The 23,776-nt window shown below is 37.4% G+C and overlaps 1 protein-coding gene across 1 annotated transcript in view; it reads left to right on the top strand.

Moving 5' to 3' along the window:
* Positions 1-23,776, top strand: part of LOC126194787 (NIF3-like protein 1) — a 97,614-nt gene that overhangs the window by 10,585 nt on the left and 63,253 nt on the right. The window contains exon 2 of the mRNA XM_049933091.1: positions 7,314-7,814. Within this exon, the coding sequence (XP_049789048.1) occupies positions 7,395-7,814 (420 nt within the window). The 5' untranslated portion in view covers positions 7,314-7,394. The remainder of the gene's footprint in view (positions 1-7,313; positions 7,815-23,776) is intronic.

The raw sequence follows: 23,776 nt of genomic DNA, 5'->3' as shown, positions 1-23,776 counted from the left end.
CTATCATGAATATATGGGAGAGAAATCTGGGAGGCCTTTTCTGTAGCCTGAAGCCTGTTGATAATTGTTAGTCTACTGTGACTAAACAATAAGCTTCCAGATATTGTACTGACATATGGAATAAATGTATAACAAGTGTGTGATCTGGAAATGGCTCTGATTCTATAGGATGAGTGGAGTACTGAGTCATGGAAATGAAAGAGAAATAATATTGACTCATTGTCATACAGTGTTCTCAGGTTTTGAAACATTAATACTTTCCATACTCAATAAAGTTTTTGATTAGTGTTGACGTGAGTTGAAGAGCAATATTACAACCAGTGAAGCCCAAAATTTCAGAGATCCATAATATTTTATGGTAGAATATTGTCCTAATGAAATAATCACCTATTGTGAATAGGATAAGATCCTTAGCAACAATATGCCAATATGATGGTTAAATTTCATTGAAATGATATTCAGTGTATCAGCATCACATTCAATACAACCTGTCTGCACCTTAATGACTTTAGTTTTTAACTGCGTTCACCCAGGCTTTATGGTTGAGTAGTTGATGTGGCTGCTAGTAGCTCAATGTAAGGTTTTCCTGTTTTAGAAATCTGCCATTTCTTCTGTACACAGATCTTCTGTATATGACACGCAGAAATACTGAATTATATGAGCAACTTGGCATCTCTAAAGAACAAGAGATTTGTGCTAACAAGAAGTTACTGTTAAAATCAGAACATAATGGGGAAAAATAATTGAGACCTTATGCTAATGACCGTGCAGCCCTACTGTTACAAAGAACAGATGAAAAGATAATATTCTAGAAAAAGATGTTAAAAAGCTCCAAGGAATGACTTTGACATGACACACTGTTATTTGTTGGTTGGCTAGTGGCAAGAAAAGTAAAGTAGTTGTTTGGGGGTGACAAAGTAGAATACCAAAGTTTTGTGAAGTTATCTATTGCAGAGCAGATGTTTACAGTGAGCAGAGTATGAAAGCAGTAGCAAATAAATAAGTTTACAAAGGAAGATAATTAATTTTATTGAACTGAAAGCTCAAACAAATTCATGGATAGAAAAGGATTGGGGGGGGGGGGGGGGGGGGAACTGGAAAAGAAAAAGTAAATGAGGCTGATGTGAACAGTGAATAAACAATTTTTACAAGCCTCCCGCTGTATTTTTGTTTCTTAGTGAATCTGCAACCAATTATTTAACACATATTGCAGTATTTCTAATATCAGGATCAGTTCATGAAAGATGAGAGATGAGAACTACTGTGTGAATTTCTTAGTTTGCCTTTTTGTTCCTTTTCATAACCTCTGTAACTGCTGTAGTATATGGGGAATATCTGTTCCACAATGTATCATCTACTTTATTCAGTTCATACATTGAGTAATGTCCCATAATAAAAGTGTTTGGGAAAATATATGGATCTCACAGATAACTTAATTCACTTTACACTTTCGTAAATGACTAATAGAAAGATCTGCAATTGCACAGGCAGAGAAATAGCAAAACATCTTCATTCCAGCAATTTTTCAGTGATCTGAAAATTCTGCCTCTAGTGTTAAATTTTTAAGGAAAATTGCCACACAATGCAATATCTGTAGACTATATGTTGTACGGAACAGTCAATGATTCAAGAATTTCTAATATTCATGTGGCAATGGGAAGCATAATTTTTATTCATTAGCTGGTGGAGTAACAGTATAACTATTGCACTTACTTATATTTGAGAAGAGCAGGGTTTAGGGAGGTTTTGACCAACCTCTCTTGGGTTTTCATCATGTACCTAACTCATAAAAGTAAAAAAAAGCTCCTACAGCTGGGCAGATACTACTCTCCACCAATCCTCTTTCTTCAGCAAAGGATGGAAGTTTCCAATACATAATAATTTTTTAAGTAAAACAATAAAGTTATAGAAGCTACAAATATGGGAAATTTTTTAAAAATGCAATGTCAGTTTTGTACAATAAAATTTTTAATGATGCTGATTTGTGAAACAGTCTACCTCCTAACATTCTGTGACACAAAGTTATGTAAAGTTGTATATTGTTGCACCTGTCACTGCCATGTCAGTCTCATGCTTCATTGCCTCACTGATCAAGAAAATCTCCATGAAGATATTCCTTGTGGTATAGATTCCAAGTGATCCTTAATGCATAACATTTTAGAAGTCCTCTTATGAAACATAATACAGAAGACACTGAAACTTCGTATATTTATAGCTGATAAATTGGGAACAACGATACACAGTTGTCACCATCATCATCATCATCATCATCATCTGAGAGGCATAGCAACTGTTGTGTTAGTTCTACTCTTATATTCTAAAAGAGTTGTTTATTGCCAGCAGTTAGAAGATACTTAACAGAAAACAGCATTCACACTAACTTTTGGGTGGTAGCTCTTTTTCTAGAAAAAGTACACACATTCACTCACAAACCACAATACATCCAAGCATCAATCCATCACAGGTGAGTGGCTGTCTTTCACTTATTGTATGCATTGCTTCATCCAGGAATTTTCATTATTGTTATCACAGAGTTAATATGATGACAACTGCAATTCCTCAGTTTTAAATGAGGTGTTCTTGATGTTTATTTGACATACATTTAATTTTTTCCATCTCTAGCAATGGTATTTTACACACTGCAAGTTTTTCCATTTGGTGTTTTCTGGAAATCGTATAGATCATTATATGCCACTTCTGCCTCCATAACTAGTACACCAATACGTTACTGCTCCATGTACACTGATACATTGCCCTTCCTCTTCATGCATGAACAAAAGAAAATCAGGAAGTTAGAATTTTAACATTTTGATGTAAGGAGGTCATTAGAGATTGATTCCATTTTGCCTGTGCCTAAGTATGCGACTGGTTATCAACCAATCTTTCTGTAAATTATTTGAATACTTGGGGTTAGCATTGCAAAAGCACACTGAAATTATTATGAATACTATTCTGAACTATATAAAATGTTAAAAAGGTGTCAGCTATTTTGTGAGGTGGTAGAACTCATAGAAACGAAGTTAGTAAACATGGGTCCAGAAGAGCACATTTCCAGAAATCTGAACACTTGTTTGTAGAAGGGACTGGAAGACTTTTTGTTGTGGATTTGAACACAGTCATTGTGTTACTGATCTATCAATAGGTTCAATGGTGTGTTTTGATGTCTTTCTGTATCATAATCTTCTAACAACACTTCAGTCTGAGCATTAGGTAGTTTGCAGTCAGTTATGTGTTCAACTTCTGTTGTACTGTAATTTTATCTATGTTATTATGCAGTAAATTACAATTTTGGGTATGTATTACGGTATCTTTTGTACTTACATAGATGACTTTACTTTTGTGGATATGATTTTCTGCTACAACCAGTAAACAGGGCAACCACAGAAGTTGGAAAGACAATTTATTATAGGTACAAGGAAGGTAATATTGAAGTTAACTTGGTTAACAGAAGAAATACTTCAATTGATTGACAAATAAAGAAAATATAATAAGGTTCAGGAATAGCCTTTTAGAAAAAAATAAATAAGGTAGCCACAGTGAAATGGCTGCAGGCTAATTACGAAGAAACTGAAAAAGACAATATTATGAAAAAGATAGATTGTTATTACCAGTGTCTGCCCTTAGCAGCCAGAGATGGTGGTTTTTTATATGCATGTGCGTGCGCCCTCGTGCTCGCACGCACGCGTGCCCGCACACACACACTCTCTGACTTCATAATATTGTATTACATCCTGGATTTTCCACTGTCTGAAACTGAAAAGAAATGGTTGTCAAAATAACTGATTTTGCATGCAGAAAGTTCAAAACAACATTCAGTGAAATTAAAGGCAAATGTTTCAGCATTAAGAGTGCATGATATATTCTAGTGTTAAATGTAGAGGAGTGTGTGTAAAAGCAGAATGAGTATGTTGAAGACCTCTATGAGGAAGAGGAACTGTCTGATGACATGATAAAAGAATAAATGGGAACCATATGGAAGACATAGGCGATTCACCACTAGAGTTAGAGCTTAAAATACCTTTGGATGACTCATAATAAACAAGGTGCTAGGCACAGGTAATATTCATTTCAAATTTCTAAAATTATTGATGGAATTGGCAATCAAATAACTGCTCAAGATGGTTTTTAGACTCTATGAGTCTTGAGGCATACCATCAGCCTCTTGGAAAAAACAACATCCACACAGACATGAAGATACCAAGGGCAGATAACTGTGAGAACTATCACACAGTCAACTGAACAGCTCATCCATCTGTGCTGCTAACAAGAAGAATGTAAAGAAGAATGGAAGACAAAACTGAAGAGCTGTTAGGTGAGGTCAGTTTGGCTTTAGGAAAAGTAAAGATACTAGAGAGACAGTTCTGACTTTGCACTTGGTAAGGGAAGCTACACTTAAGGAACGTCAAAACACATTTCAGTGATTTGCCAACCTATATAAAACATTTGGCAATGTAAACTGGCGCATAATGTTCGAAATTCTGAGGAAAATAGATGTAAACCTTACAGAAGGATACGTGATGTAGGATAGTACAAGGACAAAGAGGGAGCAATAAGCATGCAGGACCATGAACAAAGTGTTTAGATTAGAAAGGGTGTAAGACAGGGTTGTAGTCTTCGGCTTCTACTATTCAATATATACAGTGAATAAACAATGACAAAAGTAAAAGAAAGTTTCAAGGGTGGGATTAAAATTCTGAGTGAAAGGGTCTCAATGATAAGATTCATTGATGAAACTGCTATTCTCAGTGAAAGCGACGAAGAATTGCAGGATGTTTTGAATGAAATAAACAGTGTAATGAGCACATGGTATGGACTGAGAGTAAACTAAAGACAACAAAAGCAGTGAGGAGTAGCCAAAATGAGGTTAGTGATAAGCTTAACGTTAAAACTGGGCAGTACAAAATAGATGAAGTGAAGGAATTCCTCTACCTTGGAAGCAAAATGACACACAACAGATGAAGCAACAAGGACCTAAAAATCAAACTATCACAGCAAAGAATCCTGGCCAAAAGAAGTCTACTAGTATCAATCATTGGCCTTAATCTGAGGAAGAAATTTCTGAGAATGTACGTTTAGAACATAGCATTGTATGGAAGTAAATCATGGACTGTGGAAAAACTGGAAAGTAAGGAACTGAAGCATTTGGGATGTTGTGCTACAGAAGAATGGTGGAAAATAGGTGGAATGATAAAAAATGATGTGGTTCTCTGCAGAATCAGCAAGGAGAGGAGCCTATGGAAAAAGAGCACGTGGAAAACTTCGACAATAAGGGACAGAATGATAGGAAATGTGCTAAGACACCAAGGAATAACTTCTGGGGCACAAGAGGAAGCTGTAGAGGGGGAGAAACGTTGAGGAAAAGAGAGGTTGAAGTACATCCAACAAATAACAGAATGTTAGGTGTAGATGCTACTTTGAGATGAAATAGTTGGCTAGGAGAGGAATTCATGAAGGGTCATATCAAAGCAGTCAGGCTTCTTTAATATAGTAACATGCAAACATCTGGAAGTAAAACCTATAAAAGTAATAGGGCTTATAGTAAAAACTCTTGATGATGGATGTGTGATGACATGTGACGCAGAGTCGATGAGATCTGATTATTTAATGAGGGAAGCAAACGATGAGTAATACTTAAAATTTTGACAACAAAGTAATCACTTATGTGATGGAAATTTTATTTTAATTCAGATTCTTCTTCATTTTAATGCTCCAGTGCCCTTTTCAATTTCTTCTTTCCCGTATAAGGTGCTATTTCTACTTTCAGGATAGCTAAAATTTGATGCAAAAGAAATTACACTTGCTACTCTCAATTTTGCCTTCACCAAATCTAAGAGTTGGTACAAATAAGAAATGCATTGCATCAAAACAGTGCTGAGTGATGGGTACAAAAGATTGGACTCTCATTTAAAAAGAGTGCATGTCAGATTCCAGTCAGACCACTGTGCGTTAGATTGGGTCACTAAATTACCATCTGCTTCTGGATCCATGCTGCACAAGCCATCTTATGGTCTTTGGTGGAGGGTACTTTATGTACTACTATCAGTTCCCCATTTTTCTATTCTGGCCATGAATTGCTCACAGGAAGAAAAACTGCTGGAAAGCCTCTGTTTGAGCTCAAATATCTCTAATTTTACTTTCATAGTCTTGTCACAAGATATATGTTGGAGGAAGTAATATATTGGTTATCTCTTCTGGGAACATACCCTCTCAGAACTTTAACAGTAAGCTACACTATGATGCAGAACTGCTCTCTTGGAGTGCCTGGCACTGAAATTAGCGGAACGTTTCTGTGATGCTTTTATGCTAGATGAATGTGTAATGACACATACCACTCTTCTTAGGATCTTCTCTATTTCCTCTATCAGTCCCAATTGCTTTGGATCCCAGACTGATGAGCAATATTTGAAGTTTTATATCTGTTGAGAATGACATGTTGTGTTCTGTTTGCTATAAACTTTTCAGTTCTGTCACACAGCTGGTCTCTGGTCTGATATTCTGTACCCTCATATTTGGTTCATTGGATGGCAGTGCAGAACTGTGTTGAATGTGCTCTGGTAGTTATGGAATATGGCATCAACCAGGGAGCAGGTATCTTCTGCTTTCTGGGTCTCATGGATGAATAGAGTGAACTGGGTTTTACACAAGTGTGTTTTTGGAACCCATGTTGATTCCTGCAAAGAAGATTTTTGGCTGCTGAAATGTCATAATATGTATCACCTTGGCACTGGTCATTCAAAAAGACTGAATCAAATATTCTGTGTTATCCTAGTCCACCCGAGTAAGCTCTATGTCTCTAATGATGTTAATGTTGACAGAAAATTATACAGTAACATACCAAGTTTCCTTCAACTTTCAAGATTGAGTATTTCACTCTGTATACATTGGAGAAGCTTTTTCACTGTTTTCTCCATGACGTACCTCTTCTTGTAAGCCCTTGCCGAGTGAAATTCAAAACAACCTCCAGACAGGTCTGTTTTACTGGCAGTTGAATATATTTATTTTATGAAGGACAATAATTAGGAATGTTGTAATGAATTAAGCCCTACACTATTTTCCAGACTCATAATCTTCACTAGTTTTCTATGATAGTTTGCAAGAGAAAGTTAAAATGAAATACTATTTAAAAACCATTTTTTTGTGTTCTGTTGATATAATTTCAGTTTCCCTGCAATAAAAGACACCTTATTTTTGACCATGATGATATGTTACTTCTGCCTATCATTTCCTTTGCATTAGTAATAACCTCTTTTTCGACTGTTGTAATAATGATTTACTGCCAGAGATACATTTTAGATGTTCTTCTTCTGTTACAGATTGTTGCTGACATAAGAAGTTTATTCTCACATGAAAGTACAGCCTACAGTTTAAATTACTTTGGAAACTGTGTACATTAGATGCATCTGTACATCTTCCAAATAAGAGCTGCAGTGAGGTTGCTAACAAGAAAGATTGTTAACTATAATTTCAGAATCAAGAAATTTCATTGTCTTTGTAGTCGTAACAACATTGTTAATAGTGACATTATTCCTCGAAGAAAATTGAGCATGGATGAACACGGTACTGCTGGTGTGCCCTTGGATGAAGTAATTTCACAGTTAAATTCATTTGCTGAATTATCACTGGCTGAGACGTGGGATAATGTAGGACTACTCATTCAGCCTTATACTTCAAGAACAGTTGAGAAGATTTTGCTTACAAATGATTTAACTGAAGCTGTAATGCAAGAAGCATTAGAAAAGAATGTGGGGATGATTATTTCTTATCATCCACCAATTTTTAGGCCCTTGAAGTCTGTTACTAAAAGGACATGGAAGGTAAATAATTGTAGCATATAGTATTTAAAATATGATGAGTGGCTTGGAAGTTTTGAACATATTCAGTCATTGTGCAGAAATATTCCATAACTGTAAGTTGGTAAACAAGTACTATCTGTAAACTTTTTCTAGCTCTCTAAGAGAATGCAGGGCACAAAGGAGGTAACTTCCACTCTGAATACAAACTACTGTAGGAAGAGGAGTGATGTGGGAAGAAATGCCCCATCTTCCTCACACAACATAGCCTTTGTATGTGTTCTTTGTGCTTCAGACTCTTAGTGTGGGTAGTAAGCTACCTTTTTCTGGAAGGTGTCATAAATGGAACCCACAATGGGACAGAAACTGATTCATCACTCATTTTAGCACTAACTTTCTGAATACAGGACAGTTGTATGAGACATTGCCTTCAACAATGGCTACAATGGTGCTGTTTTGCAGTTTGCTGTTTGATTGCCAAGGGAGCAGCGAGTGGACACAAAAGATTAGTGGCTCTGTTTCCCGACTTCTACGGATTTACATAAAATTGTACGTCTGGATTCTAATTTTTTTGTTGTTTCCAATTTTAAGATGTAACTGAAGACTTCACTTGTTTACTTCTTTTCTTTGTAAACAGTATCCAATTTCACTTACCAAACCTGTCAACATTTTATATGTTTCAAATGCGCAGTCAGTAGTTACACCTTGAATCAGAAAAAAGTCACCAAATAAATCCATATTTCTATATTTTGGCACCCATATTTCTCTGCTAATTCAATGAATGTTATTTTTCACTACACTGAACTTGTCTGATTCAAAAGCTGCAATAATTCATATGACAAATGTGTTCCACCCATTTCAGTAAAATCACCATTAGTGTTGTGTAGACTACTTTATTCTTGCACTAATAGCATTCCAGATGCATCATGAATCCTGTCAAACTCATTACTAACCTAATTTTGCAACTCATCCACAATATTCACTGGACTGTCATGTTTTTCTGTCTCCATAAGAATTGTTAATTTCGGTAGCCTATCAAGAAGTTATGGTAGACACCATCTAAGTGTCATCCCACTTCATGAATGAAATTGATGTATTTTAATTTTTTTTATTGGGTCCAGTTTGATTACATTATGTGTACTTGTAATATAGGACAAGTCAAAATATGTGGCATCAGAGAGCCAAACATGTACATCCTGTCAGCATGTGGGACAAACACTTAGGAAGAAGAAGAACAAGTAGTAAAGTGACAAACATGCTGATAATGCTGCATACATTTTTCTCTAAATCTGTGTTTAGGTCTTACTGATCATCAGATATTCTTTCATCCAGTGACTACAGAACAGTCATACAAAAGCACATGGCGTGTACAATACATTCAGGTGATTACAAATACACATGCAGGTAATGAAAACATTTCCCATTTTTTACTCATATACGCCTCTACACTACAAAATTTTTCTTTCATTAAATAATGTTCATGAGGTTTCTGGATGTCTTTTCATCAATACTGTTCTGCAAACTCTCAGGAAGACACTTTATCAGTTGTACACTTGAGTACAGAAACACTCTTTCAATAGCTCTTAACCAAGCGAGGTGGCGCAGTGGTTAGCACACTGGACTCGCATTCGGGAGGACGACGGTTCAATCCCGTCTCCGGCCATCCTGATTTAGGTTTTCTGTGATTTCCCTAAATCGTTTCAGGCAAATGCCGGGATGGTTCCTTTGAAAGGGCACGGCCGATTTCCTTCCCAATCCTTCCCTAACCCGAGCTTGCGCTCCGTCTCTAATGACCTCGTTGTCGACGGGACGTTAAACACTAACAACCACCATCAATAGCTCTTAGTCTGTGCAGTATACTTGTCAGCTGGAGTTTATTTCCTCTGTTATGTGGAGTAACATCTGCATTTTTTCTAGTTGTATATTGACTCTGATTAATGAAATTATTGTTGTGTATATGTATGTGAATGGGAATGTCAATCTTTTAAGGTTATGGGAGACAGTTCTGCATGAGTCTGTTTTTTATTCAGGATTGTTCCAATGGCCTTTCTTTGCAGTGCAATTTTTTTTAAATACTGCTGCTAGAGTTTCCCCAAATAATAATTCCATATTGTAAGTAAAGTTGAAAAAAAGCATAGTAACTGCAGATGGAAGTTGTTTGTTAGAATAACGTGCAAGCTATTTAATAGGAATAAAGGCCGAGTCATACCCCAAAGTAGTAACTGAAAGATTTAGAGGTATGAGTCCACTTGAAATGTAGACATTTAAAGCCAGGCAGAGTCATACCCCAAAGAAGTACCGGTAACCGAAAGATTTAGAGATGTGAGTCCACCTGCAATGCAGGTGTTTAAAGCCAATCACAAAGGACTAACTTGGCAAGAAGTTTACAATACAGACTACTTGAACAACAAATGTAGTACGCTTCTTCAAACATTTAACTCTTTCTTTAATAGCATTTTCTTGCCAAAACAGTGTGGGTGCTTATGCAGTATTAATGAGCAATTAGTTTAGGTAACTAATGGCATTAAAGTATCATGTAGAAGAAAACAGGATTGTATCACAATATGACAGACAGAGCTTGGTAATAGAATTTTACTACCAACAATACTGCAAAGTGCTGAGGAAAGTCATCAGAAAGGTTTAAATAATGTATTAAACATGAGACTAGAAAGCTGCCAGAACAAAATAAAAACTATATCACCAATTATGAAAGAGGTATCAAGGCATAATATGGGTACTCAAAATATTACACCTTTCTTGTGTCTGAATGTAACTGTTAGTGAGCCTAATCAACTTTGAAATGGATGTTATTGGTGTAGGCAATTTCCTGACAACCTTGAAATGGGTCATACTGGTGTAGTCAGTTTCCTGATTGATTGCAATACTCATTAGTGAAACAAATTTATAAAATGAATGAAAGAGATGATGTGGTCAATTACTGGTCAATTTTTTTGCTGCAAGTGTTTTCGGAAGTTTTTCAGGAAATGGTGTGTAGGAGATTAGTGGCAAATCTAAGTACGCATAATTTGCTGTTGGACTCTGTTTGGCACAAGTGTCTACAGAAAATGCTATTCATTCTTTTGTGTGTGAGGCACAAGCAGGACAAGATGACAGATGGAGGACTGTAGGTGTTGTCTTTGACTTAAAAGAAACATTTGATTGTGTGGACCTTACAGTACTTAAGCATGAGTCTGAACACACTGGTGTTAGGGAAAAACCTTAACAGTGGTTTACTTGCCTATTTGTAGCCTATTTGGAAACAGAAAGTTCATGTGAGTGTCCACACACAAGGAAGGGCTTTGACTTGGACTTGGATAATGTAATGTAGGGGATGCCACAAGATTCTATTCTGAGTCCATTGCTTTTCTTTATATCTATTAATAATCTGCCATGAAATATGCAGATGTTCTCTTTGCAGATAACACAAGTGTTAATATGAAAGACATGGAACATAATGTAGGTGATGTAGGTAATGGGTAGCCAACAATACTAGCACATGACTTTCAGAAAATAGATTAATGCTTAACTATAACTAAATGCAAAGCACATACTGAACTGTTGTAAAAGGAAAATTTTATTGTCATTTTTTAAACTTCATTGTTCAAGTGTCTCGGAGTTATAACTCTGCATCCCTGTACATACTGCGCACCGTTGGGTATGTTGTTGACAGTAGTGAGTCATTCAGATGATTCTTTCAGAAGAAACTGCAACATTCATTCTGTGAGCACTATAGGTGGAAGGATGATATGCAGGTGGGTAATATTTCCTTAACCACTGTACAGAAAAGTGTGCACTTTTCAGTACGCTTCCAGCAGAACTGAAAAAAACTGAATGATTAACTCATGGGCATACTCAGAAATTTATCCAAGAGAGGGCAAGATTCTATAATTTTTTGTTATAACTGATTTAGTGAGTTTTAGAATTATCATGCTACAAGAACTACATTTGACAATAAGCAGAAAGAACTTATTGTATCTCAAATGATTGATAGGTAACCACTCAATGTTTTTAAGACAGATCACTTTGACACCGTAATTTGAAGCATATTTCAGTAGCACATGCAAATTATATAATTTTGTGCTACTAATAAAAATACTATAGTCCCTGTTGTTTAAGTTATATGAAATTTCATCCTTCTTATGATTAAATATGGAATATCCAATGAGTTATCCACAAAAAATATTTTCATTCATTTACCAAGTGTGGTTAACAATCAAAATTAAAAATCTGGTACTGAAAAAAAAAGTATGATTGACATTATCCTGTTGCAATGCAACAAAAATTACCATTTAAAAATGCCAAGTTAATACTCTCAAAGTTGAAAACTGAAAATGAATAGAAGCAAGCAAAAGAGAAGCAGAAATCTAAAAAAATTGAAACGTCCCCTTTGAACAATTATGCATGACTGTGCTAAACTGACACACAATATTTTTAACACAACACAATCTGACTTTTAATAATCCCTACAAAAGAATGGCCCTGACTAACATTAACCTATACCTTTCACAAATCACTTACCTCACAAAAATCTTCGTTACTCGAACTACTGCAATACAGCAAGCGCCACTACTGCCAGCTAAATAAAAGATTCAAACTACTGAAGGCACTAACTACTGATAGGCATAGTTAGCAAATGAAAGATTTTGATAGAGAACAAGCAATGTATTTACCTTAATAGTGTTCAAAAGTTATAATATATATAGCAGTTCATGACATCCAGTCTTACAAATGTACTGTTTCTGATGGACACACATCCAGATCATCCGCTCTCAGAAATCCGCCATCTCACTTCCCCACATCCACCACTGCTGGCGGCTCACCTCCAACTGCGCAACGCTACGCACTGTTAACATCCAGCTGCCCAACACTACAATGGCAGACAACAATTCAAACTAGCCACTGACTGCACACAGCACAGCCAGTGATTTTCATACAGAGCGCTACGTGGCGTTACCAATAAAAAAACCTAAACAGCCTATTTACAAAATGAGAGTGACCGCCTTAACAGTAATGGATAGAGGACAAATGCAAGGTTATAGAAGCAAGTCAAAAACAGATAACACACACCTGCGAGTGTGTGCCCCACCCCTTCCCCTCCCCCACATGACCAGTCTCTGGCAGCTGAAGCAAGACTGGTAGTATGGCTTCAGCTGCCAGAGACTGTGGTATGTGTGTGCGAGTTGCATTTGCTTTTGACAAAGGCCTTGTTGACTGAAAGCTTATTGCGTGACAGTCTTTTTATTGTGCGTGTCTGCGACTCAGCATCTCCACTATATGGGGAGTAGCAACTATCCTGTTCATAATATTGCTACATTCCATCCTGGATTTTCCATCATTTGAATTATCTTAGAAGATAGATTGAAGAAAGGCAACCTTTGTTTATAGCATTTGTATACTGAGAGAAAGGTTCTGACAGTGTTGACTGGAATACACTCCTTAAAATTATGAAGGTAGTGGGGATAAAATACAGGGGGTGAAAGGTTATTTACAATGTTTACTGTAACCAGATTGCAGAGCTGAAGGACATGAAAGGGAAACGGTAATTGAGAAGGGAGTGAGACAGGATTATAGCTTATCCCCAATGTTATTTAGTCTCTACATTGAGCAAGCAGTTAAGGAAACCAACGAAAAATTTGGAGAATAAATCAAAGTTCAAGGAGAAGGAATAAAAACTTTGAGGTTTACTGATGACATTATAACTTCATTAGAGACAGCAAAGGGACCTGGAAGAACAGTTGAGTGGAATGGAAGCTGTTTTGAGAGGAAGATATAAGATGAACATCAACAAAAAGAAAACAGTGTTAATTGGATGTAGTCATATTAAATCAGGTGATGCTGAGGAAATGAGGCCTAATAGTAGTAGATAAGTTTTTTGGACAGATAAATAACTGATGATGGTCAAAGTAGAGAGGATATAAAATGCAGACTGGCTGTAATAAGGAAAGCATTTCTGAAAAAGATGAATTTGTTAACATCTAATATAGATTTAACTGTTAGGGAATGTTTTCTGGTGGTATCTGTCTGGAGTGTAGCCTTGTACAGAATTAAAATGTGGATGACAAGCAGTGCTAGCAAGAAGAGAATAGAAGCTTGTGAAATATTGGCAGTGCAGAAGAATGCTGAACATTAGATGGGAAGATCACATAACTGATAAGGAGATTCTGAATAGAACCGAGAAGAAAAGAAATTTGTGGCACAGTTGACTAAAAAAAAGGAGTAGGTTGATTGGACATTTTCTGATACGTAAGTGAATCACCAATTTAGTACTGTAGGGAAGAGTCTCTCTCTCTCTCTCTCTCTCTCTCTCTCTCTCTCTCTCTCTCTCTCTCTGTGTGTGTGTCATCTTTGGATTGAAGATGACAACAACAACAAACTCTATTGCTGGTATCTCTTGACTATTTAACAATCATAATTTCTTTTTAATTTTTTCTTGGAAACATTCCCAAAAGGTAATTCATCAAGTGTGTTTTCATCACTCAGCAGCATCCCGTACTAAGTAACAAAAAACAAAATCCATCTTTTTAAGGGGACTAATGACCATAGATGTTAAGTCCCATAGTGCTCAGAGCCACTATCTTTTTAGTGTCATCCCAGAGTTTAGAATATAGGATGTACATTCCTATTTTGTTTGAATTTCAGAAATTGTTAATTGAAATTTGTCCCATGTTCCAGAAAAAGTTCTTCTAATAACACTATTGGGCACCCACATTTTCATTAAGCTTTTTTTTCTTGTAAACTTGTCCTTAGGTCTTGCTAACTCTTCACAGAGTCTAAAATTCCACTCAATTTTCTCTGTATCAGCCGATGAATGAGGTATAGAGACAGAGGACTCAACCTTTCCTTAGACTCCTTGTTCAGTGAAATCACTAACACATTCCTCCAGTAGTGAAAGTTGAACCTAAGACTGTTGCTTCATCGGAATCTTTACTTCATTCTAATATGTTAAGTCTTACAGTTGTGTTTGAAATTTGTTTATGAACCTCTATAAATTCTTGTTCAGTAACATCCTTAATCTGTTTTATATCTTTGTTTACATCTCTAAATTTTCAGTTACCTCATTTCTTACTAATTCTCTCTATTTAACTATCTCAGAATGTAATTTCTCTGTTAAACTTGATACAGTGGATTGAAATTTTGATATTTTCTAATTTATTTCAGTCTTTAACTGATGTGAGTGAGCAATATGTCCTTCTAATCTATTAAATTGTTTATTTATCTTCTTGTTAGTTCTCTCTAATTGATTACCTTGTTCAGGTGTTTTAGTATTCATTGTAACTAATTTTGCATATAGTTCAATAATTATTTGAGGATATGTCTTGCCAAGAGCTTGTTCAAATCTATCACCTTGAAAATTTAAACCAACATTGTTTTGTGCTATTTTTGCTTTCAAATCAACATTTAACTGTCACATTTAATCATGTAGGTCTGAAATAATGTATAATACTTCTTCCATTTTTCTAGTTACTATGGACATACAGTCAAAACATAGCAACATTCCAACAACCCTTCCCCAGTTAACAACAGTTACTAGCACCTACACAGAAAAAGTCAACTAAAATGCAACTCAGTCTCCACTTGAAACACAGTGTCACCAAACAAAAAATTAAAAAAACTGATTTTGGTGTAAATACACACACACACACACACACACACACACACACACACACTGTTGTGTTGTTGTGGTCTTCAGTCCTGAGACTGGTTTGATGCAGCTCTCCATGCTACTCTATCCTGTGCAAGCTTCTTCATCTCCCAGTACTTACTGCAACCTACATCCTTCTGAATCTGCTTAGTGTATTCATCTCTTGGTCTCCCTCTACGATTTTTACCCTCCACGCTGCCCTCCAATGCTAAATTTGTGATCCCTTGATGCCTCAAAACATGTCCCACCAACCGATCCCTTCTTCTAGTCAAGTTGTGCCACAAACTTCTCTTCTCCCCAATCCTATTCAATACCTCCTCATTAGTTACGTGATCTACCCACCTTATCTTCAGCATTCTTCTGTAGCACCACATTTCGAAAGCTTCTATTCTCTTCTTGTCCAAACTAGTTATCGTCCATGTTTCACTTCCATACATGGCTACACTCCATACAAATACTGTCAGAAACGACTTCCTGACACTTAAATCTATACTTGATGTTAACAAATTTCTCTGCTTCAGAAACGATTTCCTTGCCATTGCCAGTCTACATTTTATATCCTCTCTACTTTGACCATCATCAGTTATTTTACTCCCCAAATAGCAAAACTCCTTTACTACTTTAAGTGTCTCATTTCCTAATCTAATTCCCTCAGCATCACCCGATTTAATTTGACTACATTCCATTATCCTCGTTTTGCTTTTGTTGATGTTCATCTTATATCCTCCTTTCAAGACACTGTCCATTCCGTTCAACTGCTCTTCCAAGTCCTTTACTGTCTCTGACAGAATTACAATGTCATCGGCGAACCTCAAAGTTTTTACTTCTTCTCCATGAATTTTAATACCTACTCCGAATTTTTCTTTTGTTTCCTATACTGCTTGCTCAATATACAAATTGAATAACATCGGGGAGAGGCTACAACCCTGTCTCACTCCTTTCCCAACCACTGCTTCCCTTTCATGCCCCTTGACTCTTATAACTGCCATCTGGTTTCTGTAAAAATTGTAAATAGCCTTTTGCTCCCTGTATTTTACCCCTGCCACCTTCAGAATTTGAAAGAGGGTATTCCAGTTAACATTGTCAAAAGCTTTCTCTAAGTCTACAAATGCTAGAAACGTAGGTTTGCCTTTTCTTAATCTTTCTTCTAAGATAAGTCGTAAGGTTAGTATTGCCTCACGTGTTCCAACATTTCTACGGAATCCAAACTGATTTTCCCCGAGGTCCGCTTCTACCAGTTTTTCCATTCGTCTGTAAAGAATTCGCGTTAGTATTTTGCAGCTGTGACTTATTAAACTGATAGTTCGGTAATTTTCACATCTGTCAACACCTGCTTTCTTTGGGATTGGAATTATTATATTCTTCTTGAAGTCTGAGGGTATTTCGCCTGTCTCATACATCTTGCTCACCAGATGGTTGAGTTTTGTCAGGACTGACTTTCCCAAGGCCATCAGTAGTTCTAATGGAATGTTGTCTACTCCCGGGGCCTTGTTTCGACTCAGGTCTTTCAGTGCTCTGTCAAACTCTTCACGCAGTATCGTATCTCCCATTTCGTCTTCATCTACATCCTCTTCCATTTCCATAATATTGTCCTCAAGTACATCGCCCTTGTATAAACCCTCTATATACTCCTTCCACCTTTCTGCCTTCCCTTCTTTGCTTAGAACTGGGTTGCCATCTGAGCTCTTGATATTCATACAAGTGGTTCTCTTCTCTCCAAAGGTCTCTTTAATTTTCCTGTAGGCAGTATCTATCTTACCCCTAGTGAGATAAGCCTCTACATCCTTACATTTGTCCTCTCGCCATCCCTGCTTAGTCATTTTGCACTCCCTGTCGATCTCATTTTTAAGACGTTTGTATTCCCTTTTGCCTGCTTCATTTACTGTGTTTTTATATTTTCTGCTTTCATCAATTAAATTCAATATTTCTTCTGTTACCCAAGGATTTCTACTAGCCCTCATCTTTTTACCTACTTGATCCTCTGCTGCCTTCACTACTTCATCCCTCAGAGCTACCCATTCTTCTTCTACTGTATTTCTTTCCCCCATTCCTGTCAATTGTTCCCTTATGCTCTCCCTGAAACTCTCTACAACCTCTGGTTCTTTCAGTTTATCCAGGTCCCATCTCTTTAAATTCCCACCTTTTTGCAGTTTCTTCAGTTTCAATCTGCAGTTCATAACCAATAGATTGTGGTCAGAAGCCACATCTGCCCCCTGGAAATGTCTTACAATTTAAAACCTGGTTCCTAAATCTCTGTCTTACCATTATATAATCTATCTTATACCTATTAGTATCTCCAGGATTCTTCCAGGTATACAACCTACTTTTATGATTCTTGAACCAAGTGTTAGCTATGATTAAGTTATGCTCTGTGCAAAATTCTACAAGGTGGCTTCCTCTTTCATTTCTTCCCCCCAATCCATATTCACCTACTATGTTTCCATCTCTCCCTTTTCCTACTGATGAATTCCAGTCACCCATGACTATTAAATTTTCGTCTCCCTTCACTACCTGAATAATTTCTTTTATCTCGTCATACATTTCATCAATTTCTTCATCATCTGCAGAGCTTGTTGGCATATAAACTTGTACTACTGTAGTAGGCGTGGGCTTCATGTCTATCTTGGCCACAATAATGCGTTCATATGCTGTTTGTAGTAGCCAACCCGCACACACACACACACACACACACACACACACACACACACACACACAAATGATTACAGTTTCAGAAAATATGGATGAGTTTTATGAATTCAGCAACACATTGGCCTACCTCTGACACTTGTGTGAGCAGTTATTCGTCTCGACATTGATTGAAAGAGTTGTTGGATGCCTTTCTGAGGAATATCATGGCAAATTCTGTCCAACTGGAGTGTTAGATGGTAAAAATCCTGAGCTGTTTGGAGGGCCCTGCCCTCAATGCTCCAAAGGTTTTCAATAGGGGGGAGATCTGGCAATTTTGCTGGCCAAGGTATTTATTTATTTATTTATTCCATGTGGTCTGATGCTACACAATGTGTTGCAGATGTCGGAAAATATCAGTTAACATTGTTAACATATAGTATTATATAGTAACATATAGTATTATATTGCTCAATGTTTTCAATTTAACACAAATAGCAAGATTACTCTTCTAAGTATTCATTTATAGAGTAAAAACAATGACTCAACAAATATGACTTCACAGCTTTGCTAAATTTTATGTTGTCTTCGATGGACTTAATACTAGTGGGAAGATTGTTGAACAGTTGGAGGCCCATGTGGAAAGCTCCCTTTTTACACAGTTGAGTGTTTGTATGCAAAACATGCAGATTTGAGTTTTTCCTGGTGTTGCGTTTATGAATTTCATTATTTTTTTCGACTCTGGAGTCACTTGGCACTACGTGGTTTCTAAAATATTTTATAGAGTCTCGAGAATGAATAGGCAAGGCAGTGTAAGGATTTCCAACTTTCTGAAGATGGGTTTGCAGGAGTTTCTGGGTTTGCTTCCAGTAATAATCCTTATTGCTCTCTTCTGGATTATGAATGTGCTCAGGGCAGTTGGAGAGTGTAGTATGCGCTGGTTAATGTTTTCAGGCTAGCACATGATTTCAGTACACTCAGTGCATAACAGCCAGTACTAATTCTGGCATTTACCTTTCCTGTATGTGTGTTCCATTTCAGGTTATCTTGAACCCACAGACCCAGGAATTTGAAAACAGTGTCAGTATCTATTGGCTGGTTATTTACAGTGACAAGTGGCTGAGAGGAATTTGCATTTTGTGTCGTGTGAAAGTTCATGGAAGCTGTCTTTTTGGTGTCGATAGTTAATATGTTGATTTTAGTCCAGCTGCTGAGTTGTTCAGTGGCCAAGTTCACAGCTTTTTTTGAGGAGTACAATTGTTTCATCAGGAAATATTATTGTTTTGTGTGCACCTACATTCAGGATCGAGTCATTAATATACAGGAGGAAAAGTAGGGGTCCCAATACTGAGCCCTGCGGTACACCTTGCTTTACAGTTTTATTACTTGATAGGATTTCAGTTATTGAGTTGGTTTGTCTATTAGTGTATTTCATGCTGACTCTCTGCATCCGATTGGTTAGGAATGTGGCAATCCGATTGTTTGCAATTCCTCTGATACCATAGCGTTCTATTTTTTCCAGCAATATTTTGTGGTCAACAGTGTCAAAAGCCTTTGACAGATCCAGAAATATGCCTGTTATGGGTTGTCTTCTATCTAACAGATCTAATAGCGTATTCATGCAATCATATACTGCATTTTCAGTAGATTTGTTGCTTCTGAACCTGTGTTGAGCTAAACTTAGTAAATCATTTTTTTTTTCAATGGAGTCCATTAGTTTTTTGTTCATTATTTTTTCAAAAGCTTTAGAAAAGCAGGATGAGATTGAGATATGCCTGTAGCTATTCATATATTTATTATCGCCTTTTTTGAAGACAGGAATTACTATAGAAAGGATACATACTAGCAGTGGATACTCTCACTGTGTGTAGAAGGGCATTATCTTGCAGAAATGTAACTCCAGGATCATTTGCTATGAAGGGCAACAAAAATGGGTGTATAATATCATCAACATACTACTGTGATGTAAAGGTGTCCCAGATAATAACTAAAGGTTTCTTGCTGTGAAATGACACTCCAGACTATCATTCCTGGCTGTCTGGTCGGATGGGGGCGATAGTCAGCTTGGTATGCACTGCTGTCTGGGGTGTCTCTAGACACGTCTTTGCCCTGGAATCTCATTGGTTGGAATGGATTACATTCAGTGATTAGTTCCACTTGAAATTGAGCCCCTACAACAAGCAATGACATGTCTGTAGATGTCCTGGACAGTGGTGGGATACCAATCTGAATTTTGCTTACCACATGGCCCAAGAACCAGGAGTGACAGTGTAGGATGCTATTTCTTTTCATAGCAGGATCCCTTTGGTTGTCATTCATAGCATCCTTGCCCCAGAGTGTTGTCCTTTATGGCAAGCCACTCTAAGCTCACATGTCAGCAAGATAATTCCTGCTTGCGATGGCAAGAGTTTCCACTGCTTGTCTTCATGTTTGACAAATCCTACTTTGGCCAGCAAGATCACTGGATCTCTCCCCAATTGAGAATATTTGGAGCATTATGGGCAAGGCTCTCCAACCAGCTCAGGAGTTTGATGATCTAATGTGCCCAACTGGGGGGGGGGGGGGCAAAAAAAAAAAAAAAAAACAACCACTCTGAGCACCATATCCGTATATCTGTCAGGAGTTCATCCAACAAATCTGTCAATCAATGCCAAGCTGAATAACTGCTTGCATAAAAGCCAGAGGTGGAACAGCATACTAAGACTTGCTCGATTTGTGAAGCTCTTTCTCTTGAATAAATCACCCAATTTTTCTGAAATTGTAACCATTAATTTATCTGTACATGTACATCACATGTGCTGATTTCCATCTCATTCAGATAATCTTTAGTTCTTTTGTGGCCTTTTTTTGTTTTAGAGTGTATAATGCCATCTGTTTTAAATGTCAACTAAATCAAATTAATTGTGTAGTTCAGTGTGAAGGCAACTAAATAAATTTGCACGCACTTCTCTCAAATGGTGGAATCAAACTCTCTCATAAAATAAATACAGATTGTCTTTCTTGAGGGAAGGGAAAACGTAAGAAGATTTTTTCCAACTTATTTTCATTTTACCCCTCTGAGAACCATGTTAATTCTTGTCAGCTTCATTTCTTTTGGTCTTTGTCCTAGTCCAGTACTCTGTCATTCTTATACTTTGCAAATTTCTTCACTCTTCTGCCCAGAGTTATTTTGTTCTGGGTCTAGTTCTGTCCTCTAAACACGTGAAAGCCTGCATTTTTTTAAATTTAAAAATCATCCTGTTGTACATATCCGGTTCTTGTATTCTCATTTCTTTCTAATACCTTGTATCTCTTGCATCCACCATGCTTTGGTTCTCTTGTGCACCAGAAAGTGTATTATTTGCTACATTAAACTACCCCCATGAACCATGGACCTTGCCGTTGGTGGGGAGGCTTGCGTGCCTCAGCGATACAGATGGCCGTACCGTAGGTGCAACCACAACGGAGGGGTATCTGTTGAGAGGCCAGATAAACGTGTGGTTCCTGAAGAGGGGCAGCAGCCTTTTCAGTAGTTGCAGGGGCAACCGTCTGGATGATGGACTGATCTGGCCTTGTAACATTAACCAAAACGGCCTTGCTGTGCTGGTACTGTGAACGGCTGAAAGCAAGGGGAAACTACAGCCGTAATTTTTCCCGAGGGCATGCAGCTTTACTTATGGTTAAATTGATGATGGTGTCCTCTTGGGTAAAATATTTTGGAGGTAAAATAGTCCCCCATTCGGAACTACACACAAGGACTACTCGGGAGGACGTCGTTTTCAGGAGAAAGAAAACTGGCGTTCTATGGATCGGAGCGTAGAATGTCAGATCCCTTAATCGGGCAGGTAGGTTAGAAAATTTAAAAAGGGAAATGGATAGGTTGAAGTTAGATATAGTGGGAATTAGTGAAGTTCGGTGGCAGGAGGAACAAGACTTTTGGGCATGTGAATACTGGGTTATAAATACAAAATCAAATAGGGCTAATGCAGGAGTAGGTTTAATAATGAATAAAAAAATAGGAGTGCGGGTTAGCTACTACAAACAGCATAGTGAACGCATTATTGTGGCCAAGATAGACACAAAGCCCATGCCTACTACAGTAGTACAAGTTTATATGCCAACTAGCTCTGCAGATGATGAAGAAATTGATGAAATGTATGATGAGATAAAACGAATTATTCAGGTAGTGAAGGGAGACGAAAATTTAATAGTAATGGGTGACTGGAATTCGAGAGTAGGAAATTGGAGAGAAGGAAACATAGTAGGTGAATATGGATTGGGGGAGAGAAATGAAAGAGGAAGCCGTCTGGTAGAATTTTGCACAGAGTATAACTTAATCATAGCTAACACTTGGTTCAAGAATCATAAAAGAAGGTTGTCTACATGGAAGAATCCTGGAGATACTAGAAGGTATCAGATAGATTATATAATGGTAAGACAGAGATTTAGGAACCAGGTTTTAAATTGTAAGACATTTCCAGGGGCAGATGTGGACTCTGACCACACTCTATTGGTTATGAACTGTAGATTAAAACTGAAGAAACTGCAAAAAGGTGGGAATTTAAGGAGATGGGACCTGGATAAACTGAAAGAACCAGAGGTTGTAGAGAGTTTCAGGGAGAGGATAAGGGAACAATTGACAGGAATGGGGGAAAGAAATACAGTAGAAGAAGAATGGATAGCTCTGAGGGATGAAGTAGTGAAGGCAGCAGAGGATCAAGTAGGTAAAAAGATGAGGGCTAGTAGAAATCCTTGGGTAACAGAAGAAATATTGAATTTAATTGATGAAAGCAGAAAATATAAAAACACAGTAAATGAAGCAGGCAAAAGGGAATACAAACGTCTTAAAAATGAGATCGACAGGGAGTGCAAAATGACTAAGCAGGGATGGCGAGAGGACAAATGTAAGGATGTAGAGGCTTATCTCACTAGGGGTGAGATAGATACTGCCTACAGGAAAATTAAAGAGACCTTTGGAGAAAAGAGAGCCACTTGTATGAATATCAAGAGCTCAGATGGAAACCCAGTTCTAAGCAAAGAAGGGAAAGCAGAAAGGTGGAAGGAGTATATAGAGGGCCTATACAAGGGCGATGTACTTGAGGACAATATTGTGGAAATGGAAGAGGAAGTAGATGAAGATGAAATGGGAGATACAATACTGCGTGAAGAGTTTGACAGAGCACTAAAAAGACCTGAGTCGAAACAAGGCCCCGGGAGTAGACAACATTCCATTGGAACTACTGACAGCCTTGAGAGAGCCAGTCCTGACAAAACTCTACCATCTGGTGAGCAAGATGTATGAGACAGGCGAAATACCCTCAGACTTCAAGAAGAATATAATAATTCCAATCCCAAAGAAAGCAGGTGTTGACAGATGTGAAAATTACCGAACTATCAGTTTAATAAGTCACAGCTGCAAAATACTAACGCGAATTCTTTACAGATGAATGGAAAAACTGGTAGAAGCCGACCTCGGTGAAGATCAGTTTGGATTCCGCAGAAATGTTGGAACACGTGAAGCAATACTGACCCTACGACTTATCTTAGAAGAAAGATTAAGGAAAGGCAAACCTACATTTCTAGCATTTGTAGACTTACAGAAAGCTTTTGAAAATGTTGACTGGAATAGTCTCTTCCAAATTCTAAAGGTGGCAGGGGTAAAATACAGGGAGCGAAAGGCTATTTACAATTTTTACAGAAACCAGATGGCAGTTATAAGAGTCGAGGGGCATGAAAGGGA

The sequence above is a fragment of the Schistocerca nitens genome, chromosome 1, assembly GCF_023898315.1.
Source record: "Schistocerca nitens isolate TAMUIC-IGC-003100 chromosome 1, iqSchNite1.1, whole genome shotgun sequence".
NCBI classification, from domain to species: domain Eukaryota; kingdom Metazoa; phylum Arthropoda; class Insecta; order Orthoptera; family Acrididae; genus Schistocerca; species Schistocerca nitens.
The sequence above is the reverse complement of the archived record's forward strand: the minus strand, read 5'-3'. Positions and strand labels throughout refer to the sequence as shown.